General features: G+C 40.2%; 1 protein-coding gene across 2 annotated transcripts; it reads left to right on the forward strand.

The window, feature by feature from the left end:
* Positions 1-1,426: 1,426 nt before the first annotated feature.
* pAbp (poly(A) binding protein) lies at positions 1,427-26,834 on the forward strand. 2 transcript variants are annotated; one of them, XM_053796431.2, is made up of 5 exons: positions 1,427-1,651; positions 7,341-7,411; positions 12,911-13,018; positions 13,520-13,816; positions 24,650-26,834. In XM_053796431.2, exons 3-5 carry the CDS (start codon positions 12,929-12,931, stop codon positions 26,201-26,203), a joined length of 1,941 nt encoding a protein of 646 aa, XP_053652406.2. In that variant the 5' UTR covers positions 1,427-1,651; positions 7,341-7,411; positions 12,911-12,928; the 3' UTR covers positions 26,204-26,834. The 2 variants fall into 2 exon arrangements, with proteins under 2 accessions (XP_053652406.2, XP_069958867.1); XM_070102766.1 differs by lacking the exon at positions 7,341-7,411.
* Positions 26,835-27,313: the final 479 nt, after the last annotated feature.

Here is a 27,313-nt window from a genome sequence, read left to right on the forward strand (position 1 = left end):
TTAGTTTCAATGGATGTTTATATAATTTCATTTATATTTGGCCCGGTTACTGTGGTCACCTGCAAGTTATGTTTACTAAGGTTTCTAATGAGGTTAGGGGTCAGATCACCCTTTTTTTTTCTTATTGTTAAGTATGTTATATGGAAATATTTGCGAGTGTATATGTGTAACCTCTTTTGTGGTATAAACCTTGGTAATAAATACCGACAAGTTGGTTTAGAAAGACACGTAAGCAAACACTTGTCGGTATTTGTAGATGAATGGTTCAGAGAACCGACATGTTGATTGATAAATTAGACACATGTGCAACTCTTGGGTATCTTTATTGAGATACCCAAGAGTTGCACATGTGTCTAATTTATCAACTTGTCGGTATTTATTACCAAGGTTTATACTTCTAACATACATGTAATGTCTTTCTATCTTTCTATCCCTGCTGAGAGAGAGAGACTCAGCAATCAACATTTGCACCAATAACTCACTACAGTTGTGACCGGGTGTGGAAGTGTGAATTGCTCATTACTCTAAAATTTGTTCATGATTGTAGCCATGTATACACGTAAGTAACCATTCTTACAGTATTCATTACCTTTGTAACTTGTGAGTTATATATATATATATAAATTCGTTTAGTTTGAACATACCTGTGATTATATTAATAATATTTTGTACGTGCACAAAGAAATGAAGATTATCATTAACATAACGATGTGAGAACATAGTGTTGTGTACAGCGACTCGTAATATAATGTAAAAAATGTGTAAAAGAGTGATTAGCATTTTGAAACTCCGTAATAAAAGGTATAATATTGTTCCAGCTGGCGGCCTTGAACACAGCTACCGTTCTATGTTAACCTCTTATGTACCTTCCATTATACATTTCATTAGTACGTCTCACTCTCTCATTTCACTTTTATTCCCCGGTTATATTCCACAAGACAAAATTCTTGGATAATTGTAGATATTAAGTGATTATATAAATGGAGATAAGGTGCGTCTAGCAACTTAAAAAAAGGCGATATGTGAGCGGAGTGATACCACTTTCACAATGACTTCGAAGCTCTGTTTACTTTTATTTAATATAAAAACCCCATGAATAAACTTTTAATAACGACTAAAAATGGAAAACAGACTCAATGCGGATATGAAAAAGGAAAAATACGAAATAAATAAGGTATTTGTCGGGTAAAGGAGATGTGTTATGAGGTAGAGTGTTAGTACACAAGGACCCCAATGGAAATAATCCGCTTTACCTGACTTTTTCAAGTTATCCTAAGTAATACACACAAATGTTAACACGTATGATAATTTGTGTAATCATATTTCTGTGTATTTATACCTAAATAAACTTACTTACCTACCTACCTACTTAGTGTCGCGGAGAGGGATGGGGGAGGCGCGGCCTAAGGTTATAAATATAAGTGCGCGGGGCGCTGGGTTTACCCCTATTTCATTTAACGTAGGGTCTGTTCACGTGTGGTTGTGTGTCGCTAATTTTATTAGTATCACACACCACTCGATAAAATCTTTGTCATAAAATTAAAAAAATAACCAAAAAAATTACAAAATAACCTAAAAAACCCCCCCATAAAAATTGCAAACGGTTTTAGAAACAGAAGTATACAAGCAGTTTGTGTTCGTGACGTTGTTGGTGAGTACAGTTGATATATATTTTTTTTAATTTGTTCTGGTGCTACTACAGTGAATAATTAATTAAGAGGTAGCACCTATAATTGCGTGTGATGATAAGAATGTCGCTATGTGGTTTAAAATGCGTGTATATGTGTTCCATATGTTGGTGGTGTTGAGGGTGTCATGGCGGCCGCTGCCTCGTGAACACTACCATTATTTCTCTCTCTCCCTCCCTCCTCACTCTCTCTACCTCCTTCCTCACTCTCTCAGCTACTACCTTCCTCTTCTACGTGTGTGCGCAGTACCAGCGAGAATTTTATGTATGTGCAATATATAGACGTTTCGCCCTCCAGTGTGTCAGTATAAATTGAAGGACAAATGCAAGGCAGCAGAAATTGATACAAAATACGGGGTAATCCGTCTTGAAGGCTGCGTGACTGATTACTTCATTTTGTATATAATACCGTTTCATGTCCTTGAATTTGTATTGATACACTGGAGGGCGAAACGTCCGCAACAGATACCCAGACGTTGAAACATTTTGAATTGATGGTGAAGGAGCTCCAGCAACGAGTTACCTCATGACTCATCTTTCCATATATTCCCTGCTGTTACCCCAGGCGTTGCTACTCCCGTCGGGTTTAGCTCTCCCATGTACGCAGTTATAGTAAGAGAACTGATCCTTGACGAAATTAGTCTTAAATTTCACAATATTGTAATTTTTTTTTGTATCGTAAATAACGTAACTCGCAAATAAATAAAATACTTAACTTTAATCCATTGTTGAGTCCTGGAAAGTTTCTATTGTCCTGTTAAGTTTTTATTCAGGGACGGGTATGCATAAAGTTGTATAATTTTTTCTTTGTACATAGAATGTGTAGATTACCTATGATAGCCCCAAAAAGTCAGTGACGTATTTCCATTGGGATCCCTGTGATAATTGTTTTAACTTTAAAGTTAAAAGGGTAATTTAACTGTAGAAAGTTATAATAAAAGGAGATATACTAGGGATTAAGTAAATTCAGTTATGCACATTAATAGTAAGATAGGATCAGATTACAATACACGTATGTTAGATATAAATTTTTTTTTTTGTATGTACATCCATTAGGTACCTCTTAGCTCTCTTCTTGAACTGGCTTGTGCTATGACACGTGTTGGTTATCTGCTTCACTCCTTTATTACTGTACAATAAAATGTGTTTAAGCCTGACAACTGACTGTGTACTGCAAAGTTGTTCTCCCTAACTCTGTTAGTCTTTATCCCTGGTTTTTCATTTTTGCTCTACATTCTACTAATCTTGCACTTTGAAAAGTGAAAGTAGGCATTTCCAGACTTACATTTTTTTTTTGTTCAAATCTATAATTTTAAAGCTACACAAGGTGCTAATTTTATCTTTACTGTAAAGATTGTTCCACTTGAATAAAATTACTTCAGAACTATTATTCATATGCTTCTTAATCTGGATGTGGTTAGGTTTCATCCATTGTTCAGTACTTTTGTTAGATATCCTAACCTCTTACCTATGTGCACCTGCCTTGTCTTGGCTTATTCCAAGTCCAGGTCCAGGATCATCAATCTTGGTATAAAATTTTGTACAGTTGATTAATTTTGTTGCCCCCTCTGTTCTTCAGTGTCACTGCATATGTATTTGTGTGGTTACATTATAAGGCCAGTAAGCATGCTGAAGTGTTCAAAAAGAGGCATACTGCAGCAGGCTTACTGGCTCATACTAGGAAAGTCTTTCTCAAACACCCTATTATTCATCCTGCTTGCAGCCTGCATAGACCAGAAGGCTTGGTAATTATTTAATGCTCCTCTGCATATTTTTTTTTTTTTTTTAGTAAATTAGTAAATTAGCTTAATGTTCATAAAGGAGAGCTGAGGCAGGCCTACTGGCCCATGCTAGGCAGGTCTAATTTGCATCTACTTGTGTACATATCTAACCTATTTTTAAAGCTACCAAGGTTTTTGCTTCTATGTTATTTGGGAGTTCATTCCACGCACCCACAACTTTCCAAACCAGTGCTTCCTTTTACAAGTTATAAATTTTTCTAACATGAGCCCATTGTTGAGTCCTGTCTTGGTTAAGCAAGTTTTTATTCAGGTAAAAGTATACAAATACAGTTCCATAATTATATATTTGGTGCCCGTAGCTAGATTGCTAGCACACTTGGCTCGCACACCGAGGTCTGGGGTTCGAATCTCCTCTGGTACGGCTGGAAAATATTAGGGATGCATTTCCCTAAGACACCTCCTGTCCCTGTTCACCCGTCAGTTTAAAATGGGTACCTGGGTGTTAGTAGACTGGTGTGGGTCGCATCCTGGGACAAAACTGATTTTCGGCTTTCTACATAGTATAGTAAATCATTGATGTCAGCTAGGCCTATATGCCATGTACTTGTAGTATATAGATATTACATAGCAGCATGTGTAGATTACCTAGGATAACCCAAGAAAGTCAGTGACATGTCCATTTGGGATTAGATAATAGGCAAACAAACTAATCACACCTAAGAAATTATTCTAGAGCACTACTTGCACTGTAGCCTTCAAAGCTGAAGTGTTAGTGAATATACTTCTATGCCAGTGAAAAATTAATGCTTCATGATTGGAAATTGATGATCTTTGTTCACTAACTGGCTAGTTGGCCTTGTGGCTAAAGCTCTCGCTTCACACACGGAGGGCCTGGGTTCGATTCCCGGCGGGTGGAAGCATTTTGATGTGTTTCCTTGCACCTGTTGTACTGTTCACCTAGCAGCAAAGGGGTACCTAGGTGTTAGTCGAATAGTGTGGGTTGCATCCTGGGGGACAAGAGCGAGGACCCTAATGGAAATAAGTTAGTCCTCGATGACACACTGACTTTCTTGGGTTATCCTGGGTGGCTAACCCTCCGGGGTTAAAAACCCAAATGAAATCTTATCTTGGCTCCTGACTTCATTGGTCAGGTGCCATGTGGCTGAATAGTAATGGTTGGTTGGCCCCCTCCATGGTGCATTCTAGCCAGAATAAGGTATGATATTTACTAATCTCCCATAAAAAGTTTACCCAAGAAATAACCATTTCATATGGTAAACAGCTTGTATTGTAAAATGAACGTTCATATATCTTGGTACAGAGGCATCTTGTACATGGCCAATGGAAACATTGGTTCTGTTTTCAAATTAAGTGTAGCCTAATCAGATGTTGCCTAACTGAACCTTAAACAAAACCTCTGATTTTCTTTGATCTCCTCAAATAAAAATTAGCTCAGGAAATATTTATTTCATGGTGTGCTGTACATAGGTTTTATGTATGGAAAAGTACACAAAATAGTTTAGTAACTAGCCAATGATTTATTTACATAGGCATATTTGAATGATTGCCTTATCCTAAGTATATTACTGTGGCTATGATCTCTTACAAAGTTGCTGATTGGTTAGGTAGTCTTATTTTCTAGTCTAGGCTTTGGAGAGCTTTCTCACATAATTTAGTAAAACTATTAGCAAGCATTTGTATCCTAATATGTACGTATATTGTTCGATATCTATGGTTGCCAAACCTTCCACCTTCCTAACTTGGATAGATTTGAAAGCTAATCTTGCTGGATAGTTATTACCTATTGAATGGGGTTACTGAAAAACTTTTGAAAGTAATGTTGCAAATGCTTAAATTCACAAAGCCAAGCAGAGGGAAGGACTTAAGAATTTTCCCAGTGGCCATATGATGCAACTTAATTATGTAGTTAAATCTGCCAGGTGCCTTGCTGCCAGTGAGGCTTTTGATCCAAGGAATCAAACCAGTCTTTCCCCTTGTATCAAATTTAATTGACCCACCCCCTCATCCCCATATTCCAATATTATAATCCACATGAGTTATGGTTTCTACAAGTTAGTGGCCACAGCATATTCTAAAGGCCATTGAATAATATTGTAAATCTCTTATATTAAAATGCTGCTGTTCAGCTAGTGGCCAACAACAGTTTTTCTTTAACAATTCTTTGTTAATCTAAAAAAAAAAAAAAAAAAAAAAAAAAAAAAAAAAAAAAAAAAAAACCCTCTTGTCCCTACAGTAATCTAGGAGTTTTAGCAGTTTGCTTATCTTAGCCTCCATTAAATTGTCAAAGGCAGCAACCCTTTCACAGCCTCATTTGGTGGTACTCATTAGCTTTGAGGGATTGGGGTTAAATTCTTGGACTAGTGGAAATGTTGAGAATGTTTCATTATACCTCTGCCCCTGTTCACCTTATTCCCTGGATGTTTGTTGCATTGTGTGGGTAGTATTAAAGGATCCCACAAGAACTAAATCTGAAGACATGGGCCACCACCCTATAGGTTAATAATCTCCAAAATCTCTTGCCATTAATAAATTTGCAACATTTCAATATCTTTTACCGAACGTTAAATCTTCATAGTAGGCTTCAGTTAAATACAGTTGAATATAACCAGTCAAAAGTAATTTTGAAGTGATAGTCCTTCAAACTTAAGGACTAACAGCTATCAAAGATGAGGGACATCTCAAAATTTTATCACCAGTGTTACATTCACCTGCATTTGAGTTTTGCTGTGCAAGTGGAACATTTTGGCAGTGAGAGTACATGTATTGCAAATCTTGTTAATTTGTTTGCATACCAAAAATATTAGTTTTTCTCCATGAAAAGCCAAAAACTGCCATGCTTTGGCATTCTTAGAAAGTTGTAAGAATTCCATTTATTTCCTTAGCTTGAATATGCACCAAAGCCTTTGAAACTTCATAAAAAAAAAAATTATCTAAAAGCATTCAGACTCCATACTAATTTTAGTCAGCCTTAGGGCCTTTGTTTGACATCTATTTGGACTACATAGATGGAATGAATGGCAACATGTTAGCCAATGATGCAAAAATGGGCCATCAGATAAACTTTGACTTATGAGCACTACAGGAATATCTAGAGGTTAATGCAATGGTTAGAAAAGTGACTGATGTAGTTTAATGTAGACAGTTGTAAGGTTCTAAGCCTGGGAAAAAAACGATAGTCATGGCACTTGTAAACTAAATTTCAGTCTCTAACTGAATGTGGGGGGGGGGGGGGAATTAAAGAAGATAAGAAGTCCACAGATTGTACTTTAATGTTTCATATCATTGGCAGGGTCTTCATTAATTTATGCCGTGTGGTTCTGGTCTCCAACTTACTGAATTGACTTCTATCACTACCTACCTCAACATTTGTAGTTTGACTCCTGTAGTGCATTACTGGCTAACCAGAAATTTGATTCTCCTCTTGTCATTTTTTTGTATACAACTTTGGTTATGCTGCATTGCTAGTAAACTGTTATCTGCTGGGTCCCTGCACTTAGCCCCCAATCCTGAAGATATTGCCTCTTATCATGAAGTGTTTGAATAATTCCAGAAGTTCATCGCTTGTTTGAACATAGCCTGCTTTAAAAGCAAGGTTGCTGTGGAAAACAAAAGACTAAGAGTAAAGAGTTCATTTATTACATGGCCTACTCCAATGGCATTTTTAATGCCTTGTGTACATAAACCTTTTGGAAAAATGGCACCAGTGGTGCATCAACCCTTAGATTTTGTTTACTTCACTCCCTAAATAGTTGTCCCTTCATCCATGCTAAAGAATGGCTAAGCAGTTGCAAAATGAAAACTGTAAATTTGGTGCGAATGTTAAAATCTTTACTATTAAAATATAATGGCTTGTGTACAAAACTACCTCACCCCTCTCCCTCCACCCATAGCTTTGGATATGGTGCTGGCTGCTACTTCCACCCACGACTACTGTGGGAACTAGTCTCCTTTATAAGAAGAGGTAACTTAGCATTTAAGCTCAGCTTTGATATGAATTTGTAGTAGTTTAATTGGTTTTTACTGAATACTCTTACATTGCTAATTGACTTGTCATTCTTTGAAGGCATTTTAATGGAAAGGAGAGGAATAGAGGCAGTTGCATTAAATCTTGGCCCAATGAATGAATAAGATATAAATAGCAAAGCACTGTAATAGGCATATTTGCAGGTTTAGCAATTTTTGATAATGTAGTAGGTATGGTGGTGCATACAGAGCTGGAACTACTGGGATCTGTTCCTATAAACTATTATTTAAACTGTGAATGTCTTAATGGGTTCATGGGTGGTAGAATACTCGATGGATTTCTAGGTAGCGTATACAGTGGACCCCCGGTATTCGATATTAATCCGTTCCTGAGAGCTCATCGAATACCGATAATATCGAAAACTGAATCAACTTTCCTCATAAGAAATAATGAAAATCAAATTAATCCGTGCAAGACACCCAAAAGTATGAAAAAAAATTTTACTAAATGAAATATTAAGTTTAATGCAATAGAATAATTACAATAACAATAAAATAATTGACATAAGAACATAAGAATGGAGGAACACTGCAGAAGGCCTTTAATGAAGATCTGGTGATTGATGGGATGGAAGGAGGGGAGGTGTTAGTGTTTTGAAGGGGAATCCCCTTCCATTAGGACTTGAGGTAGCAAGTCCTTTTCTAGGGTTACTTCCCTTCTTTTAATGCCACTAGGACCAGCTTGAGTCGCTGGACCTCTGTTGCACAACAAATCTGTTCATAGAGCTCTGTACCTCCCGTTCCTTTACGATTTGTCTAAAATGGGCCACAACATTGTCGTTGTAATAGCTGTTAGGGTGATTTTCATCCATAAAGGTTTGCACTTCAACCCACTGTGCACACATTTCCTTAATTTTTGAAGTAGGCACAATGTATTCCACAACTGGTATAGGCTTCTCAGGGTTAGCCCCAAACCCTTCAAAATCTTAATTTCCATACTAATTCTCACCCCTTTTTACCACAGGGTTGGCACTAGAAGCTTTCTTGGGGCCCATGGTGACTTATTTTGCAGAAACAAGCACCAAACAGTGATAATATGGAATGTACCGAATGTATCCTTAGATGCGCGCACACTGGCTGGCTTGTAAACACTGGCACACACAGTTCAGGCCACATGTGGAGAGGTCTCTTATGACTCGTGTCGAATACCGGGTTTTCAATTGAATACCAAGGAAATTTTTTTGCGATATAATGTCTCGAATATCGGATTTATCGAATACCGATGCCATCGAATACCGGGGGTCCATTGTATTAAGATATGCGCAGGACCAGAGCCTGACCTCGCTACATTGTCTTATGTTCAACTGCTCCGTGCCCTGGAGAGCACGGAGATTTCGGAACGTCTTGTTAGGTTAGCAGAGTCACTAACGGTCTTAATGTAGGGATGTGACTAACAGTTACTGGTATAGCTGGACAGGGAAGCTTGTATAACATGCTGGGGATAACTACACAAGTATGTACATCACATAGGGAATCGGCAACATGAGTGACATGAAGGCTTGCTGTTATTAGTACAGCATTGGATTAAAGTTGAACAAAGGAAGGTACAGCACATAATCTGAGAGGCAACCACTCGTACTGACTTAGTTTCCTATATGCTTTCCTGTTTAAAATTAATATAAAATACCTAGTTTCAAACTGAATACAGTAGGGCCCCGCTTGACGGCATTGCGCCAGTACAGACATTTCAAATTACGACCAAAACTCGCTATACAGCTCCCCCAATCTTTCTAATATGCTTATTTAGTCTTGGTGAGCACAGTCTCTCCATTGTGTGGAAACTCAAAATTTCACGCGTTATTTCATTTTATATGTACAGTGGAACCTCGGCTTAAGTGCCCCAGCATGCGAGTTTTTTTTTTTTTTCCCCCAAGGATACGAGCAGTCGTTCGGTTACTTTTGTTTCTGGATAAAAGCCAAAATTCGGGATGCAAGCTTCCCCCCTCAAGGGAGGTTCCTTGATGCTGGTGAGGGGCTCTTGATCTAGGGAGCTGTGAGATAAGATTTTTTTCGGATTTTTAACCACTGAGGGTTGGCCGCCCAGGATAACAGCGAGTCATTGAGGACTGTAACTTATTTCCATTGGGGTCCTCAATCTTGTCCCCCAGGATGTGACCCACACCAGTCGACTAACACCCAGGTACCTATTTGCTGCTAGGTGAACAGAACAGGTGTAAGGAAATGCATTGAAATGTTTCTACCCGAGCCCTCTGCGAGTGAAGCACCAGGCCACTGGGCCATGGTTCCCTAAATTAAGCCTGAATTCCTTCCATCTCCTGCCCCCCCCACAGGTGCTGTATAATTCTATGGGTTTAGCGCTTCCCCATTATAATATATAATAAATGTACGTACAATATAATACTATAATTATAATGTGTACTATAATAAGCTTTGAAAAGCTGTCACTAAATGGCAGTGAATACCACAACAATGTGGGAATGGGGATGGCCACCTCCACTTGTCACAATGACATATTTTATTCATTCTAGAGGATATATCAGGTTTATTTGTTTGTCATATTACACAAATTGATAGATTAATGGCATTTAAATTAATTTAAATGAGGAAAATTGACTCTGCATACCAGCAGATAAGATCAGTAATTATATAAGAATACTGGTTTAGCAATAGTTTGAATAAAATTATCTAGCAATATCATTGAAATGAAGAGCTGTTGAATAACTTCCAAGAAACTAATTTGAAGAAAGGACTTTCCAGGCCTACTGCACTGCTTGTGTAGTAGTACATGCTGCATATGAAGGCCAATACAATACTAAAACTTCAGGCATTAGCCAAAGTTAAACTGGGTGGCATCACCCTCGAGCAGCTGGATATGGGGATGAGCATAATAAATTGTCTTATTAGACAGTTTTGAAGATCAGACAATTAAGTTCCACTGAGCCTCTTGCAGAAACTCCTCTATAACCACCCTATACTCTACCTAGTTCACAACTTCCAGGATAGCTGCCCAAGAATTATTTTGAGAAGTCATACCAGTGTATATTTAGAAAAGTGACTAAAGGGCACAGTGGAAAGTACAGCACAAGTTGTGCCTCCAAACACCCTTTCAGTTGAAAATTACTGATACTGCTGACAGACTAGTTTAGTTCCCTTGGGTAGTGTGACAAGAACCCCCTCACAAATTGACATGATCAAAGCCATGTCTTTCACATGCCACATAATTCATGGAAGAGGAAATTACTTTCATTTAATTAAAAGGAGGCTTGCTAGTTTCTTGCAACAAGCAAGACCAAGTCTGGGAGGAAGGGTTATATAGTTAGGAATCTAATTATAATTTATATACTGTACACTATTTTATGAACTTGAAAATGCTCTTGCAAATTTAAAGCTTTGGTTTAAAAATTTTAGGCGTTTGATAGAAAGTAGTCTGAAGATATTTAATTCAATATTTTTGCTAGTCGGAAGTACCAGCTTATAGCTGATTATTGGTAGACTTTAAATTACTGTTGAGATCTTGTAATGGACAGGATTTGAGCATAAAAGCTAGTCCTAAAACTAGCAGGAATGTGTTGAGACAACTGTTGTACATAGTGCTTGCCTAACAAGATTCATTCATCTAGGTTTGCTGTTAGTGCACTAGGAAGGTTAGCATACCTGTAGTCTCTTCTGGGGAAAGATCTCCACTTCCCAGTCCCAAAAACTATGCCTCTAACCACAAAAAAGTTTCTCAGCTGGTGGTGGAATTTAGTCTATTGCTTCCTTAGTCTGAACCAGATGCTCATTCCTTTCCCCAAGCTCTGTATGACCCTCAACCCTTACTTAATGCTCCCCAATTAATGCGAGTCTGTTATCAAAGACTTTAGATACTACACTATTTCCAGCTGCTCTCAGACTGGACAAGATTTAATCTTGTGGCAAGGCGAGCCTAAAATTAGCATGCCAGTGCTTGAACTGCTACATGGTCTAATAAGATCAGCCAATCTAGATAATGCAGTATTTACATACTAGGGCCCTCAAGGAAGGTTCAGCAATGCTGGCGAGGCACTTGATCTGAAGCACAAGACCTGTTCCCCTTGGATTGAACTAGAATGCACCCACCTTCCCCCAACACTGGGCCCTTATGGGTTTACTGTTCTATGAATAATTTGTATATTAGAGAAGTTTTTAACACCCTGGGATGGTAGGGGTAAAAGGATTGTGCTTATTTGACCCAGTAACTTTGACTGTAAAATTATTGGTCAATAATGCTAACAGTTCTGACCAGTCCCCATTAACCCTTTGACTGTTTTGGTCGTATATATACGTCTTACGAGCCAGTGTTTCAGACGTGTATATATACTCGATAATTCTAGCGGCTTCAAATCAAGCGGAAGAAAGCTGGTAGGCCCACATGTGAGAGAATGGGTCTGTGTGGTAAGTGTGCACGACATAAAAAAAAAATCCTGCAGCACAGTGCATAATGAGAGAGAAAAAAAAATTGAGTTTTTTTTTTTTGTATTAAAACGCCGACTTTGAGGTGTATTTTCTTATAGTATTTATCGATGTATTTGTGTTTTCATGGTATTAGGTGATAAAATGGAAAACATGTTACAGAAATAGAGATGATTTTCATTACTTTGACGATGAAAACGACCTTGAAACTGAGCTCAAAGTAGCGGAAATGTTCGATTTTTACCAATGTTCAGGAGTAAACAAATCACACCACACGTCCAATACACGTCAACTGGGGAGTCTAATATTCTTTCACTAGTGCACTGATATTATTTATACCATTTTTACAATAATGCAGTAGTCTGCATAACAGTAAATTTTGTATTTTTGTATGAATAAAAAATCAAAATAGAAAGCAATAATAATACAAGAGGGGCCTAAAGATGTGACTAATGAACAGAGCATATGTTATTTTAGTGCCAAGAATGTCTACCTTGTTTATTCTGGACCCTATTTTGAAATTGGCATCTTTTTTAGTTTGCGTGAAATTGGCCAAATTGCCAAATTCTGACCACAATATTGGGTAGTCCAAATTGGTAAATGGGAGGTTTCTTGTACTCAGCTGATAGATAAAATGGGGTTCTAAAGAAATAGCTACGAGTTTGGTCAACTGGAACAAAGGATTGGCTGAAAGTAGGGCTCAAAGTTGGCGAAATCACCGATACGCATATGTCGCCGAGACCGCTAACTTCGTGGGAGCGTAATTCCACGAGTTTTCGACCAAATTTCGAACTCTTGGTGTCATTACCGTCGGGAAAAGATTTTCTATCATTTCATAAGAATTTTTTTTTTTCCCAAAAAAATTTAGCGACAGAATGAGTTTCAGAAAGGGGCCTGAAACTGTCAAAGGGTTAATCTGACATGTGCTGCTACTGTGTACAATGGAATTTAAGCATTTGACTGTTTACAATGTCATTTTACTTGTGTGATTGCAGTTGGAGGATGCCTTTATCAAACCTTTGCAAAAAAAAAATTTTTTTTCCAGGTGTGACTTGGCTGCAAAATGAATCCTAGTGGCCCCAGCTATCCTCTAGCCTCCCTCTATGTTGGGGACCTCCATGCTGATTGTACAGAAGCTATGTTATTTGAGAAGGTACTTTTATTAAGGATCTCTAGTAAAGGAATACAAATAGTAATTCTTACATTATTTTACTTAAGCAGTTTTGCTTGTGGGAAGAGAAGTGCCTCTTAGGATAATTAGAGATGTAAACGCTTTTATAGCGTATTAGTGGGTATAGTTATTGGTTAGTGTAACATGATTTACCAATATTTTAACTTAATCTGAGCTTTCTGGAACAAGTAAGCAGTGTTGCACCATTTTTAGGCTTTGTGGGGGCTTAATTTGTGAATGGTCAAAACTTTTAATTCTCTGGTATTTATATCCAGTACTAGGGAGATCTCTTTTCTTGCTTCAGTTTTGTCTAATGCAATATTTACATTCATTAATGTAGTTGTTAGGTGTTTTTGTTTAAGGCAAATTTTAAAGTTGTCTTGGTGAAAACAAATGCTAGCTGAATAATGAGCTCTTATTTTGTATGGCTACTTCCATTACCTTCATACCAGATACATAAATAACTATTTACAATGTTTGCAGTTCTCCTCTGCTGGCCCTGTGTTGTCCATCCGTGTGTGCAGAGACATGATCACTCGTCGCTCCCTAGGCTATGCATATGTCAACTTTCAACAACCTGCAGATGCAGAACGTGCACTAGACACAATGAATTTTGATGTCATGAAGGGTCGTCCCATCCGTATCATGTGGTCCCAGCGTGATCCTTCCCTTCGGAAATCTGGTGTTGGCAATGTGTTCATCAAAAATTTAGACAAGTCTATTGATAATAAGGCCATGTACGACACCTTCTCGGCCTTTGGAAACATTCTTAGTTGTAAGGTTTGTACATACATAAGTTTTTTTTCTTATAGGGGGATGTATAGTTAAATTATGTGCATTGATAAATGTAAATCTTTGGGGTGCTTAATACGTACTAGTTAAATTAAGCATGTACATTGATACTAAATCTTCCTTATTATACAATCTTAGCTTTATGTACAGAATTTCATATTTTATGAATATAAAATTCTTAAATACAATTTTGTACTATGTATTTGTTGATTACTGTATTTTGCTTGTTTTGACACTTCAGTTAGGCATGGAAAAATAACAGGTTGGGTTAAATTTATATCTTGAAATGCTACCCTAGTTATCTTAAAAAAAAAAAAAAAATTGGTAACTCAAATACCTCATTGAAGATAAATTTCTTAATTCTTAAATTAATTTAAGGAAGTTAGGCATTAATTAGTACCAAAGGATATAAATTACCCTCCTACACAAGGGGGGAATTATTTTGGTATAAAAGCTTCTAAGTCCACAGAAACCTATACTCAGCAGAGCAGGGCGATGTGAGGTCGCCTCTACAGTACAGTCGTTGATGATCTTCCCCAGGACATTTGGGGGTCAGGAGTGGTGCAGTCTGGAAATTTTTTTTCCTTCAGCCCTCTTGAATGGCTGTAGCTTCCAAATCTTATTGATCTGGTTCCTTGTGATTTTTTGTAGAAAGTTAAATATACCTGGTAAAAACTGTAAATTTTAAGATATTTTATGCTTGGGATAATATTCACTGCTTGTATATGAAATTCTCCCCTTCCCCTCAACATGGATTTGCTCATTCTTGTGTAGTTTTAAAACTTTTTGGGAAGTGCAATGTAGTGTCAAAATATGGTGGTTGCAAAAATTTACACTTTGCCCACAATTGTAGCTGGAATTGTACAGAGTTGATTTTGGACCATTTATATAGTAAGATAAAGGTGGTGAAGAAAATAAAGGTTAGTCCTGTGTTTTAAGATTAGTGCAATTGATTGCACTAATAAAGGCAAGGATTGAAAATACTTGTTAGGAAAGTATAGAAGCACAGACTTGACACTGTCTGCAAAGGCTAGAAGAGTTTTGGTGTAGAGCTGACTTTTGAGATTTCTCTTCACATGACAGCTTTCATATTAAGATGAACATTTCTTAGAAAGGATGGGGGGGATATTGGAGAGGCAGTGGGAGCAGGAAAATTGCTAGGAATATTGGAATATTAAAGTAAGCACAAGATTGCTTTGACATGTATTAATTAGCTTTGACAAAAAATATCTAATACCCAGTTAATGTGCAAAAGCTCCCTCTTCAAGGGGGGGCTCCTTGGCGTGGTGAAGAGGCTCTTGGTCTGAGGAATTAGACCTGTCGGTCTACTTCCTCAGACCGAACCTAATTACCCCCCATTCCCTATCCCATCCTCCCCTTTTTCCTTTCCTCCCCACCCCTCCCTTTTGCCCTTCCCTTTTGGCGTTTTTTTTTTTTTTTTTTTTTTTTTTTTTCCACAGGCACGCTAGTTCCTAGGTAGGGGAAAGGGTACCGGGGTCCATCCCATTCCGTTGAGGTTCTTGGTGGTGGCGTAGTTTGCCGTGGAATCTGGATTGCCTGGGGATGTCCTGATCCCTCTCCGGTATCCCGGAGGGTGGCTTTGGGTGTCTCTCGGGCGACGGGTGTATCTCTGGAAGCCACCTTTCGGATTCCGGGGGTGGTGGCCGAAGGAGGTATGCTTTGTGGCGGATTTCCGGCCGCCCTCTTTTGTCCACTGAGGTAGCTCGGCAGATGTGAGGTTGCTATCCCGGATTGCCGGTTTACTGGCATGATGGGTAGGGTATGGCACGGGTTCCATGCTGCATCTGCGCTACTTGCGGTGCTGAGGTCCTCTTGGGCGCGGAGGGAGATTTCTGGCCCTTTCATTCCTCCTAGGAACTATCCCTCCCCGGTCCCCCCCTTTATTTTTTTCTTATTTTTATTTTTTTTCTTTTTTTTCTTAAAAACAAAAAGAAAGAAGTAACCTAACCATGGCAGCCCTAGTCCATGAACCTGCTACCCCCGGGCCCCTTCTTGATACCGCACTCCGTTCTGACCCCGCCTCGTCTTTGGACCACTCTTCGGACACTCCTCATGCCTCTGTACCTCTTGCCGGTGCTGTTTCCTCACCCGCTTCAGGTACTGAGGCCTCGACTGACTCCTTCGATTTATCTGACCTTCGCTCTCCTCTGACTGCTTCCGGCCTCTCCCTCTACGGTGCAGCAGTTTTCGAATCGCCGGCCCGTTCCACGTCGGACCAACTCTGGTCCCACGCCTAAACGACAACGACAATTACCTGCTGATGATACTGCTCCACCTTCTCGTTCTTCTCAGAAAAGATCGACACGTCCTTCACTACCTTTCCACGCTCAGTTTCAGACTGCACAATGGACTAAATTCTTCACTTTACGACCGACTTCCTCTACTGCCTATCTTTCTGACCACAGTATTGGCAAGGCACTCCTACGCCATGTTGGTAAAGATATTTCTTTTCATGCTCTTAAGAGCGGTACGCGCATCGTCACCGTACAGAATGCTACCCAGGCTCGTGAGTTTTCTCGTCTTTCCCATATCGATACTGTTCCTGTAACTATTGAAAAGCATCATTCCCTCAATTCTTGTAGTGGTACCATCATTCTGCCCCATACCATAGTTCAACAAAATTTCCAGACATGTGGCACTGACATTCTTGAACAGCTGGAACTCCAAGATCTCCCAATCCTCAAGGTAGACACTTACGTTCTTCCTGCCCGCGGGCGGAGACGATACCCTAGCAATGTGGCTCGTTTAACTTTTGACAGCCGTGAACTCCCATCCTCAGTTTATGTAGCAGGACATCGGTTACAAGTTCGAAAGGTGATTCCTACACCGCAACAGTGTAGAAATTGCTGGCAATTTGGCCATCCAGCGAAATATTGCAGATCTATTGCCGAATGCCCAGTCTGTGGTGCCGATGACCATTCTAATACATCTTGCAATTGACCTCCCTCTTGCCTTAATTGTCATGAGGCTCACCCTTCGTACTCTCGCCGTTGTCAAGTTTACTTAAACGAGCGGGAAATCCGTTACCTCAAAGAGGCAGGGGGTCTCCCTTATGCCATGGCAGTTTCTCATCTCCACCTCCAAGGGAGACTACCTCATGTTTCTTATTCCCGTGTTTCAAAACGTCCCCCCACTTCTGGTATCCCATCTTCTGCACCCACCTCTGTGGTTACCTCTCCCATAGTCACTCCTGTAGCCAATTCTTTTGCTGTCCTCGGCTCAGACGTCCCTACTTCGTCTGTCTGATCTTGCTTCTTGGTGTTCTCTCACAAGCCTCAGTAGCGACGAGATCTCGTATGACACCTCTCAATCGTCCCTCTACTTCTCAAAAGTAAAAAAAGTCTGTTAACACCTCCTACCCATCTTCCACCTCCTCATTTTCCCTTCCCTGTCTCTGTACCTGGTTCTCCCCCTCTCACTGGCTCTGTTACAAGTGTAGAGGTTCACCCTCCTCCTCGTACTGTACCTTCCTCCCCTGTTCCCTCCCAAGTTTCTTCCTCTTCGGCCACCTCCCAGGTTTCTGCCTCTTCTGTCCCCTTCCACGCTTCTCCAGTTCCCTCCACCCTTCTGTCCCCCCCTACCTTGGTAGAGTCCATTACAGTTCCAATCTTTACTCATCCTCCCCCTACCATTTCCAATATTGTCTCCCATACGACGTCTCTGAATTCTGAAACACTTGAAGCAATCTCTGAATATATTGCAGAGACCAAACCATCAATGGACACTGATCCACCCTCCGCTCCTCTCTCCTCTACTCCATCTGGGCAACTCCTTTCTTCACAGCGCACCGTTCCTTCGCTGCTTGAACGTTTTCCACTGCCTCCGCATGTGGACTTTTCTAACCCCTCTAGTCCGTAGGAACCCTTACCTGCGGATTTCAGGTATCTTTATCATTGCCAATCATGGCCTATTTACAGTGGAATATACGTGGCCTCAGGGGTAATTGGGGTGAGCTTCAGATGTTACTCTCCCAGTTTTCCCCTGTTGGTGTTTGCTTACAGGAACCAAAATTACTCTGCTGTTATCTCTCCTATCTCAGACTATAATTTATTGTATTCTTCAGATCCTTTTCCTGATGGGACCTTTAATGAAAGTGCCCTTCTTCTCCGCACTGATATTCCGTACCATCAGCTATTTGTTCGTATACTTCGCTGCATTACACAGCAGCCCGTATCCACTTGCATAGGTGGTATACGTTCTGTTCTTTATCTCTCTCCTTCTCGGGCATTATCTATTCCGGATATTGCCTTCCTTGTTTCGTCATTACCACCACCGATTCTGTTACTTGGCGATTTTAATGCCCACCATTTCCTCTGGGGGGGGGGGGGGTCTCGCTGTGATTCCTGTGGCATTCAGTTAGAGGCTTTTCTTGCCACCCACCCCCTCCATGTTTTAAATACAGGTACTCACACCCATTTTGATCCTTGGACTCGCTCTCTCTCTTGCATCGATCTGTCTGCTCTTCCTCCGCTGCATTAGACTTCACTTGGTCTGTTCTTCCGGACTTGCATGACAGCGATCATTTCCCAATCATTCTTACTTCCCCTTCATATTCACCACCTCTTCACATCCCACGCTGGCAATTTGATCAGGCAAATTGGAACCTTTACTCACACCTAACTGTTTTTAGAGAGGTTCCTTCTTCGTCCTCCATCGATGAGCTTTTACACCTCTTCTCGTCCTCCGTTTTAACCGCAGCTTCTCATTCTATACCCCAAACGTCGGGCAGGCATTATCAGAAATGCGTGCCTTGGTGGTCTCCTGCTTGTGCTCGTGCAGTACGTTTGAAATTGGCAATCATCTGGTCCGTATTTCTCAGGGACTCCATCTATTCCCCTCATTTCTTTCCTCAAAGTCTGCCAGAGAGTTAGCACCCTTGGACTTTTCTCTCAGAGAAGAACTGTATAATGTGCCTTTTACACTTCAAGAACTGGAGGCAACACTCTCAGCTTGGCGATCATCGGCAGCTGGGCCCGACGACGTTCATATTCGTATGCTACAACATTTACATCAGTCAGCCCTTGCAGTCCTATTACGCCTTTACAATCTTATTTGGTCACAAGGAGTTCTTCCACAGCTGTGGAAATCCGCCATTGTTCTCCCTTTCCGCAAACCAGGCACTACGGGACATGAAACCTCCCACTATCGTCCCATTGCTCTTACCAGTGCAGTTTGCAAAGTGATGGAACGCCTAGTAAATAGACGTTTAGTGTGGTATTTAGAGACGCACAACAGTCTCTCCACTCGTCAATATGGCTTTCGTAAGGGACGTTCTACCATAGACCCCTTACTATGCTTGGATACGTATGTTCGTAATGCCTTTGCAAATAACCACTCAGTTATTGCCATATTTTTTGACCTTGAGAAGGCATATGACACAACTTGGAGGTATAATATTTTAGCCCAAGCCCACTCCTTAGGCCTTCGAGGCAATCTGCCATCCTTCGTTAAGAATTTTTTAACTGACAGGCATTTCCGTGTTCGGGTTAATAATGTGCTCTCCCCGGACTTTATCCAAGCTGAAGGTGTCCCCCAGGGATGTGTTCTGAGCACAACACTTTTTCGCCTTGCTATTAATGATTTGGCCTCTAGTCTTCCATCAGATATTTGGTCATCACTCTATGTTGATGACTTCGCTATTGCCTGTGCAGGCGCTGACTGTCACCTTATTACAGTTTCTCTCCAGAATGCAGTCGACAGTGTTTCCAATTGGGCCACCACACGTGGGTTTAAATTTTCCAGCACTAAAACCCACCAAATTACTTTCACTAGACGCTCTGTCATCTCCGATCATCCTTTGTACCTCTATGGCTCCCGTATCCCTGAACGTGATAGTCAAGTTTCTGGGCCTCCTCTTTGATAGTAGGTTATCCTGGAAACCTCACATTACCTCTCTGAAGGCAGCTTGCCACAGCCGGCTGAACCTCCTTAAAACCCTTGCTCATCTTTCATGGGGAGCTGATCGTCGAACCCTCCTTCGCCTACATTCCACCCTTATCTTATCGAAACTTGATTATGGTGACCAGATCTATTCAGCGGCATCTCCTGCTACTCTCTAGCCTTAACCCCATTCATCACCAAGGATTACGTTTATGCCTTGGTGCTTTCCGCTCTTCCCCTGTCGAGAGCCTCTATGCAGAAGCGAACGTTCCATCCTTATCCGATCGCCGTGATGCCCATTGCCTTCGCTACTATGTACGTTCTCATGATCTCTGCAATCCTTCCATTTATAGAATGGTCACTGATATTAGTAGACATTCTTTATTTGTTCGCCGCCCCTGTTTACTCCGTCCCTTCTCTATTCGCCTTCATTCGCTCTTGTCTTCTCTTCAATTACCACCTTTCTATGTACATGTAGCATCTCACTTTTCCCTACCCCCCCTGGGAAGTTCCAGCTGTTCGAGTCTGTTCTTTCTCTCTCCCTTGCTCGAAAGCCCAACTGTCTACGGTCACTTCCCGCTCTCATTGTCTTGACCACTTTCACTCTTTCTCATGCCATTGCTGTGTACACAGGTGGCTCTAAGTCTTCTGACGGCGTAGGATTCGCAGCAGTGTTTCCGGAGAGCGTCGTACAAGGGCATTTACTATCTTAGGCTAGTATTTTTACTGCTGAATTGTATGCCATCCTTACAGCACTTACCCGTATTGCATCTATGCCTGTCATCATTTGTGGTTGTCTGACTCCCTTAGTGCTTTACAGGCTATACAGAAATTTGATACCTCACCCCTTAGTGCTCCGTATCCAACTTTGGCTACGGCGCATCTTTACCAAGCATAAAGATAGCTTTTTGTTGGGTCCCTGGTCATGTTGACGTACAGGGCAATGAACAGGCAGACACTGCTGCGCGGTCAGCAGTACATGACCTACCGGTTTCATGTAGAGGTATTCCATTTACGGACTATTTTGCTGCAATATCTTCCCAACTTCACACCCGTTGGCAACAACGTTGGTCTACTATGCTCGGCAACAAACTTCAATCTATAAAACCGAGTATAGGTTACTGGCCGTCTTATCACTAGTGTCGAGGTTGGGAGACTACTCTCTCCCGTCTTCGCATTGGCCGTACTTGTCTTACTCATGGATATCTCGTGGAGAGGCGCCCTGCTCCTCTCTGAGAATTGCCAAGTTCCATTATCAGTCAGCCACATTCTGTTGGACTGCCCACTTTATCAACGAGCACGCAGAATTTACCTCCGTCGTCGTCTTCGCTCTGCTGCTCTTTACCTTCCCTTCTTGCTGATGGACCCACCTTTCATCCAGACACACTCAATGACTTTTTGACAACAACTGACTTACTTCACAAACTGATACCTTCAGCCCTTTCTACTTCAATCTCTTGCTACCCCCTACCCCCGTACTATCCCCTGCTCCGCTGTTTTCTGTAACCTACTGATCATTCCTCCTCCCTTCTGCCATCCAATACCCTCGCTTCCTTCCCTACCCTGCAGCGCTGTATAGCCCTTGTGGCTTAGTGCTTCTTTTTGATTATAATAATAATGTGCAGAAGCTAAAATCTAGACTAGCTAAGACAGTACAGAAGTTTCAGTGAAGTGGATTTGTCATAGCACTTCATTTTCAGTGTCACTACTATTCACATTTATTAGAGCTTTCTCTCTTGTTTAAAATTGAGTATTTTAACTGTTACTCCCACTGTCATTCATATTTTCTGACTCCTGAAAGATTTACCTCGGGCCACTTGACTAGTCTCCCAACCTGTTCCTGTTACTCTTGCTCCATTAACCCCTTGAGGGTCAATGCCATAGTTCAATGGTCGTGAACTCTGGGTTGGTGCCATAGAAGTACGTAATAAGCTCGGCTCACTCAGACGAGTGGTAAACTTGGACTTAGGTACCAGAGAATGGGTCTGGTAAGTGCACCATATAAAAAAAAAATCCTGCAGCACATTGCACAAAAAAAAATGGCAGTTTTTTGTTTAAAACACGCTCTGTGGTGTTTTTGTGTGGTTATTATAGTTTTATTCAGTTACTTGGTCTCGTTCGATAGAATGGAAGGTATATTACAGAAAATGGCAGAAATATTAGATTTTTGCCAAATATTCCAGAGTAAACAAATCATGTTACTCTTCCACTATGCATCCACTGATTGGTCTTTGTTTATGAATGTGCTAAAGTTATTTATGCAGTACAGTAATGCATAATTTTTTTTTTTAAGTGTAAAGGCTGGGAATGTAACTAATGAACAGAGGAAATGTTATTTTAGTGCCAGGAATACCTGCATTGTTTATTCTCTATTTTGAATTTGAAATTGGCCAAACTACCAATTTCTGATAACTAGGGTACTTGAAATAGTTGATTGGGCAGTTTCTTGTGCTCATTTGCTGAAATGGAAGGCATACTAGGGAAAGTTAAAATTTGGCAGACTGGAACAATTTAATTGGCCTGAAATCGGACTGGGCAAAATTGCCAATGCATAAAATGGCTGACAGCAAAATTTGCGTTAAAGTAAATTCATGAATTTTCTGTCATTTTGTACTTTGTTTTATTATGTTTAGAAATATTCTCTTCAGTTTCATAAGTAATTTTTTTTAATTCTTGGACCCTGTGGACAAGTTTGACATTGTGTGTATTGCTTGACAAGTTTATTCTCTGCCTATTAATTATTTTTACCTGCCATGCACACTTAGTTTGGTTTAAATTCCTCTGCAAGTTCACAATTTCTATTCTGAAACTGTTTGCTATATATTCTTAAATATTGCTAATTTCGTTAGCTGCCTACTCTCGTCAAGTAAATTCCCTGCTTTGTTAAATCAACTTTGAAGTAAATGGTTTGCCTTTCCTGTACTTTCAGTTTACAAAATCTTGATGCTGTGTTTTGATATTAACCCATTCACTGTCCAGATCTGAAACTTGTCCATGCTGTCCAAGAATTTAAACAAAAAAAAATTCTCATGAAATGGTAAGGATTTTTTCTTAAGGAAATAAAACTAAGTAACAAATTTGATGGAAAATTAAAGAAATTGCACATAAATGCACTTTAGTCAGCAATATTGGCGCATCTGTGATTTTTGCTCACGGTCTTATTTCAGGCCGGAGACATTGTTCCAGTCAGCCACAGTCTTAGCCATTTTGCTAGTGCTTTCCATTATATAGATTGAGCATAAACGCTTAAACTGTCCAAACTTAGATCAACGTTCACTAGAGGTAGCGCTCCAAGCGTAGATCTACGTTTTTTTAAATGCTTTCAAATGGAGAAAATAGAGGTCGGAGAGTTACATGTGTAAATGTAGATCTACGTTTCGACAGTTAAAGGGTTAAGGAATTGCTCCAACTACCCAATAAAGTATTCAGAAATTGGTAATCTGGCCAATTTCACACAAACTTCAAAGTATTCGTTTCAAAATAGGGTCCAGCATAAATGTGGGCATTTCTGGCACTAAAATAACTTATTAGTTACATTCCCAGGCTTTACACACAAATTGATTTTATTCACACAACTTATGTAATATTGTAATTACATGTATATACATGTGTAATATCAATGCATTTGTGAACACACGTTAGACCCATCAGTTGGGCATGTAGTGGAAGCGACTTAATTGGTTTACTCTTGACTATCTTCAAAAAAAAAAAAAAAAAAAAAAAAAAAAAAAAAAGTATCTAACATTTCTGCTACTTTGAGCTAAGCTTAAAGCCAAGTTTTTTCAGTCCTGAAACAATGGAAATCATGTTTGTAACATCTTCCATTCTTTAAAATAGGACCAAGAAACAGAATGCAACCATAACAACCCATATAAAAATTCACCGTTAAGTCAGTTTTAAACCAAAAACAGTTTTTGTCCTTGTGCACTGTGCGCTGCAGGATTTTCTGTGGTGCATACTTACCACTTACCGCATACATCCGTTCTCTCGTCTCTAGGTACAAATTTACCATTCACGGCTCATGTAAGTGGGCTGAGCTTGTGGTGTAGTACCATGACACTGCCAGTGACAGTCATAAAAGTAATTAATTTTAAGCTCAGCCATTCCATAAACGGGTCACTCTTCTAGCTTTCACTGATGCACTCTTCTTCAGTGCTCCATTTTACACAAACCTAATGATTCTTGGTCCTAATTGATGCTTGTCAGTCCCTGTGAAATGTTTAGAACACTGTTGACTTTACCAGACCTTGGCACTCTTGAACTGACCTGTTGAACCTTTTATAAGTTGATTATGGTCCAAAATGAAATTTAAGTTTCCTCTTTAAATTGTGGGTAAATTTTATACCGTATTTAAAATAAAAATTACCGAGGCTCTTCAAAAGTGAAATATACAATGGTAAGGCAGATGTAGTACAGTGTGACCTTTATTGATGTTTTGCTCATTCAGTGGGCTTTAACCATTAAACTGTCCAAACGTAGATCTACATTCACGTGTGTAATGCTCCGAACTTTTTATTTTAGTACGTGCTTTCTTGTTTTAAAAAAAAAAATTACTTTCGGAGCACTACACGTGTGAACGTAGATCTACACTTGGACAGTTTAAGGGTTAAAAGTCCACTGAGTGAAGAATGGTAATAAAGGACCGCATATATCAAATTTCTCAGTTTTTTACAGCTTGCTCTAAAAGAGCAGTCACTAAATTTTTTCCCAATACCTGTTTTTATACCCTGTTACCTTTCTCTAAAGTTCATGTAGAATGAGTGGGAAGGGGGACCTTGATACTACAAAAGGGTGGGCAAGTTTTTTTTTTTTTTCCATCATATTGAGGGAAAAATTAAATGGTCCTTGCAATAGTAAGTTTTAGAACATGTAAAATTTTCTTGAAATTTTTTAGCTAACCTTCAATTTAATCTCTTACAGGTTGCTACTGATGAGGCTGGAAATTCTAAAGGTTATGGTTTTGTTCATTTTGAAACTGAGGAAGCTGCTAGAAATGCCATCCAAAAAGTTAATGGTATGTTGCTTAATGGCAAGAAAGTATACGTAGGGAAGTTCATTCCTAGGGCAGAGCGTGAGAAGGAGTTGGGAGAGAAGGCAAAACGTTTCACTAATGTGTACGTTAAGAACTTCGGCGATGACCTAGATGATGAAAAGCTCTACGAATTTTTCTCGGCATTTGGTAAGATTACCAGTCATAGAGTAATGTGTAATGAGGATGGCAAATCAAAGGGCTTTGGTTTTGTTGCATTTGAAGAACCAGAAGCTGCTGAAAAAGCCTGTGATGAGTTTAATGGCAAAGAGATGAATGGAAAACAAATTTATGTGGGAAGAGCTCAGAAGAGGGGCGAACGACAAGCTGAGCTGAAGAAGAAATTCGAGATGATGAAAATAGAACGCATGAACAGGTACCAGGGTGTGAACCTTTATATCAAGAATCTAGACGACACCATTGATGATGAAAGACTGCGCAAGGAATTCTCCAACTATGGTACAATCACCAGTGCCAAGGTGATGACTGAAGATGGCCGTTCAAAGGGCTTTGGATTTGTCTGCTTCTCAACCCCAGAAGAAGCCACCCGTGCTGTTACAGAGATGAACGGTAGGATCTTGGTCAGCAAGCCTCTGTACGTTGCCTTGGCTCAACGTCGTGAAGATCGTAAGGCACACCTTGCTTCGCAGTACATGCAGCGTGTTGCTGGTATGCGCATGCAGCAAATGGGACAGATGTTCCAACCAGGTGGCACAAGTTACTTCATGCCAACCATGCCTCAAGCTCAAAGATTCTATACTCCACAGATGGCCCAGATCAGAGCCACACCACGTTGGCCTGCACAACCTGCTACACAGGTGCGAGCAGGTGCTCAAGCAACCACTGCATTCCCTATGCAAGCAGCACCCTTCAGGTCTGCTCCTCGTCAAGCACAGCCAGGTCCCCGCAGTGTCCGTCCTATGGCTGCTGCAGCTGCAGCTGCACAGCAGCAGCAAATGCCAAATTTGCTGCAGGCAGCTAGACCTGTTGCACCAAATGCTGGTGTTCCACCACCTACTGCTCTCTCCAATGCTGCAAGAGCTTCCAACTACAAGTACACCAACAATATGCGTAATCCTCCTGCAGTTTCAGGTGGTGGTCCAGCTGCTGCTGCAGCTGTTGCCCCAGTTTCCCAACCAGCTGTGCATATTCAGGGTCAGGAGCCACTTACACCATCAATGTTGGCTTCTGCTATGCCTCAAGAACAAAAACAAATGTTGGGAGAACGTTTGTTCCCCCTTATTCGTGAAATTTACCCTGAGCTTGCCGGCAAGATTACTGGCATGCTGTTGGAAATTGACAATTCTGACCTCCTTCATATGCTGGAAGATCGCAATTCCCTGAAGGCCAAGGTTGAAGAGGCTGTGGCAGTGTTGCAGGCTCATCAAGCTAAACAACAAGTTGTAGCTGTGGCAGTAGCAGCCCAGAAGAAGGAAGACATGTAAACTCTTACTTAGCATGCAGTCTCTTCCATCAAACATTTTCCACTGCAGTAACTTTAATTATTTAGTTTTCGACTTGTGCCCCATCATTGGAGTATGTTTTATTTTCATGTTTTAAAGGTATATTGGTTATAGTAAAATGCCTTCTTATTGTTTGCACGCTGTTTAACTCCAATAGATAAGGCATAATTGTTTAGGTTCGACCACAACCACGTGAACAGTCTGTCAAGTAGGTGTTAATATAAACAAAAAATCTAAAAAAAAATCGTAAAATATAAAAAAAAGCCTAAGACAAGTAACCTACTATAACTGAAGCTGCTTATAATGTAACCTTTATGTTCATTATAATGCAACACTTCAACATGGCAGGTCAGAACAATGTCAACCAAGAGATTGATTAGTTAAGAAACCGGTTTTAGTTGATCAGTTCAGACATGCCATTTTTAAAGTCAAAAAACAAATGGTAAATAAAATGTAAAACCTTTATATAAAAAAACTGAAAATGCCCTAACAACGGGCAAAAAATCCCATAACAGTTCCATCTATAAAATACTAAAAAAACTTTGTAACAGTGTGCTACGAAACTTTTAGGAAGATAATTGGCAACAAATAAACTTCTGTTTCTATAACCTTATTTGATCAATCATTTTCCTTTACACCAAATTTTTAACCTGATCTCCGTTGCAGTGGGTAAATGTTGGAAATTTTAGCTCTTTGATTGGGAAGGAATAAGAATACAGTACCCATGCCCACTCCAAGTTGTATCCATATGGATTGTTCCCTTACAATTGCATAAATCCACCCTTCTCTTTCAGCCACACTAAAGGTCAAGAGGCTCCTATTAAAGGCACAGCTTGTCCTTCCTTCGCCCAAAGTGCTATATAAATTTTCTACCTCATCTTGCTACCATCTATCCCTGCACTATCCACTGCCCCACTGCACTAAACATAATCATCTCTCCCTCTTGCTACCCAATACCCCTGCATCCTTCCTTGCTCCTCTGCGTTGTATGACCCTTGTGGTTTAGCGCTTTATTATATATAAATTCAAAGGGAAGTTTAGTGCTTTCCTGAATAAAGAATTAATATCCAGTGTCCAGTCTGCATTTCTGTT

The sequence above is a fragment of the Cherax quadricarinatus genome, chromosome 83 (assembly GCF_038502225.1).
Source record: "Cherax quadricarinatus isolate ZL_2023a chromosome 83, ASM3850222v1, whole genome shotgun sequence".
In the NCBI taxonomy this organism is placed as follows: domain Eukaryota; kingdom Metazoa; phylum Arthropoda; class Malacostraca; order Decapoda; family Parastacidae; genus Cherax; species Cherax quadricarinatus.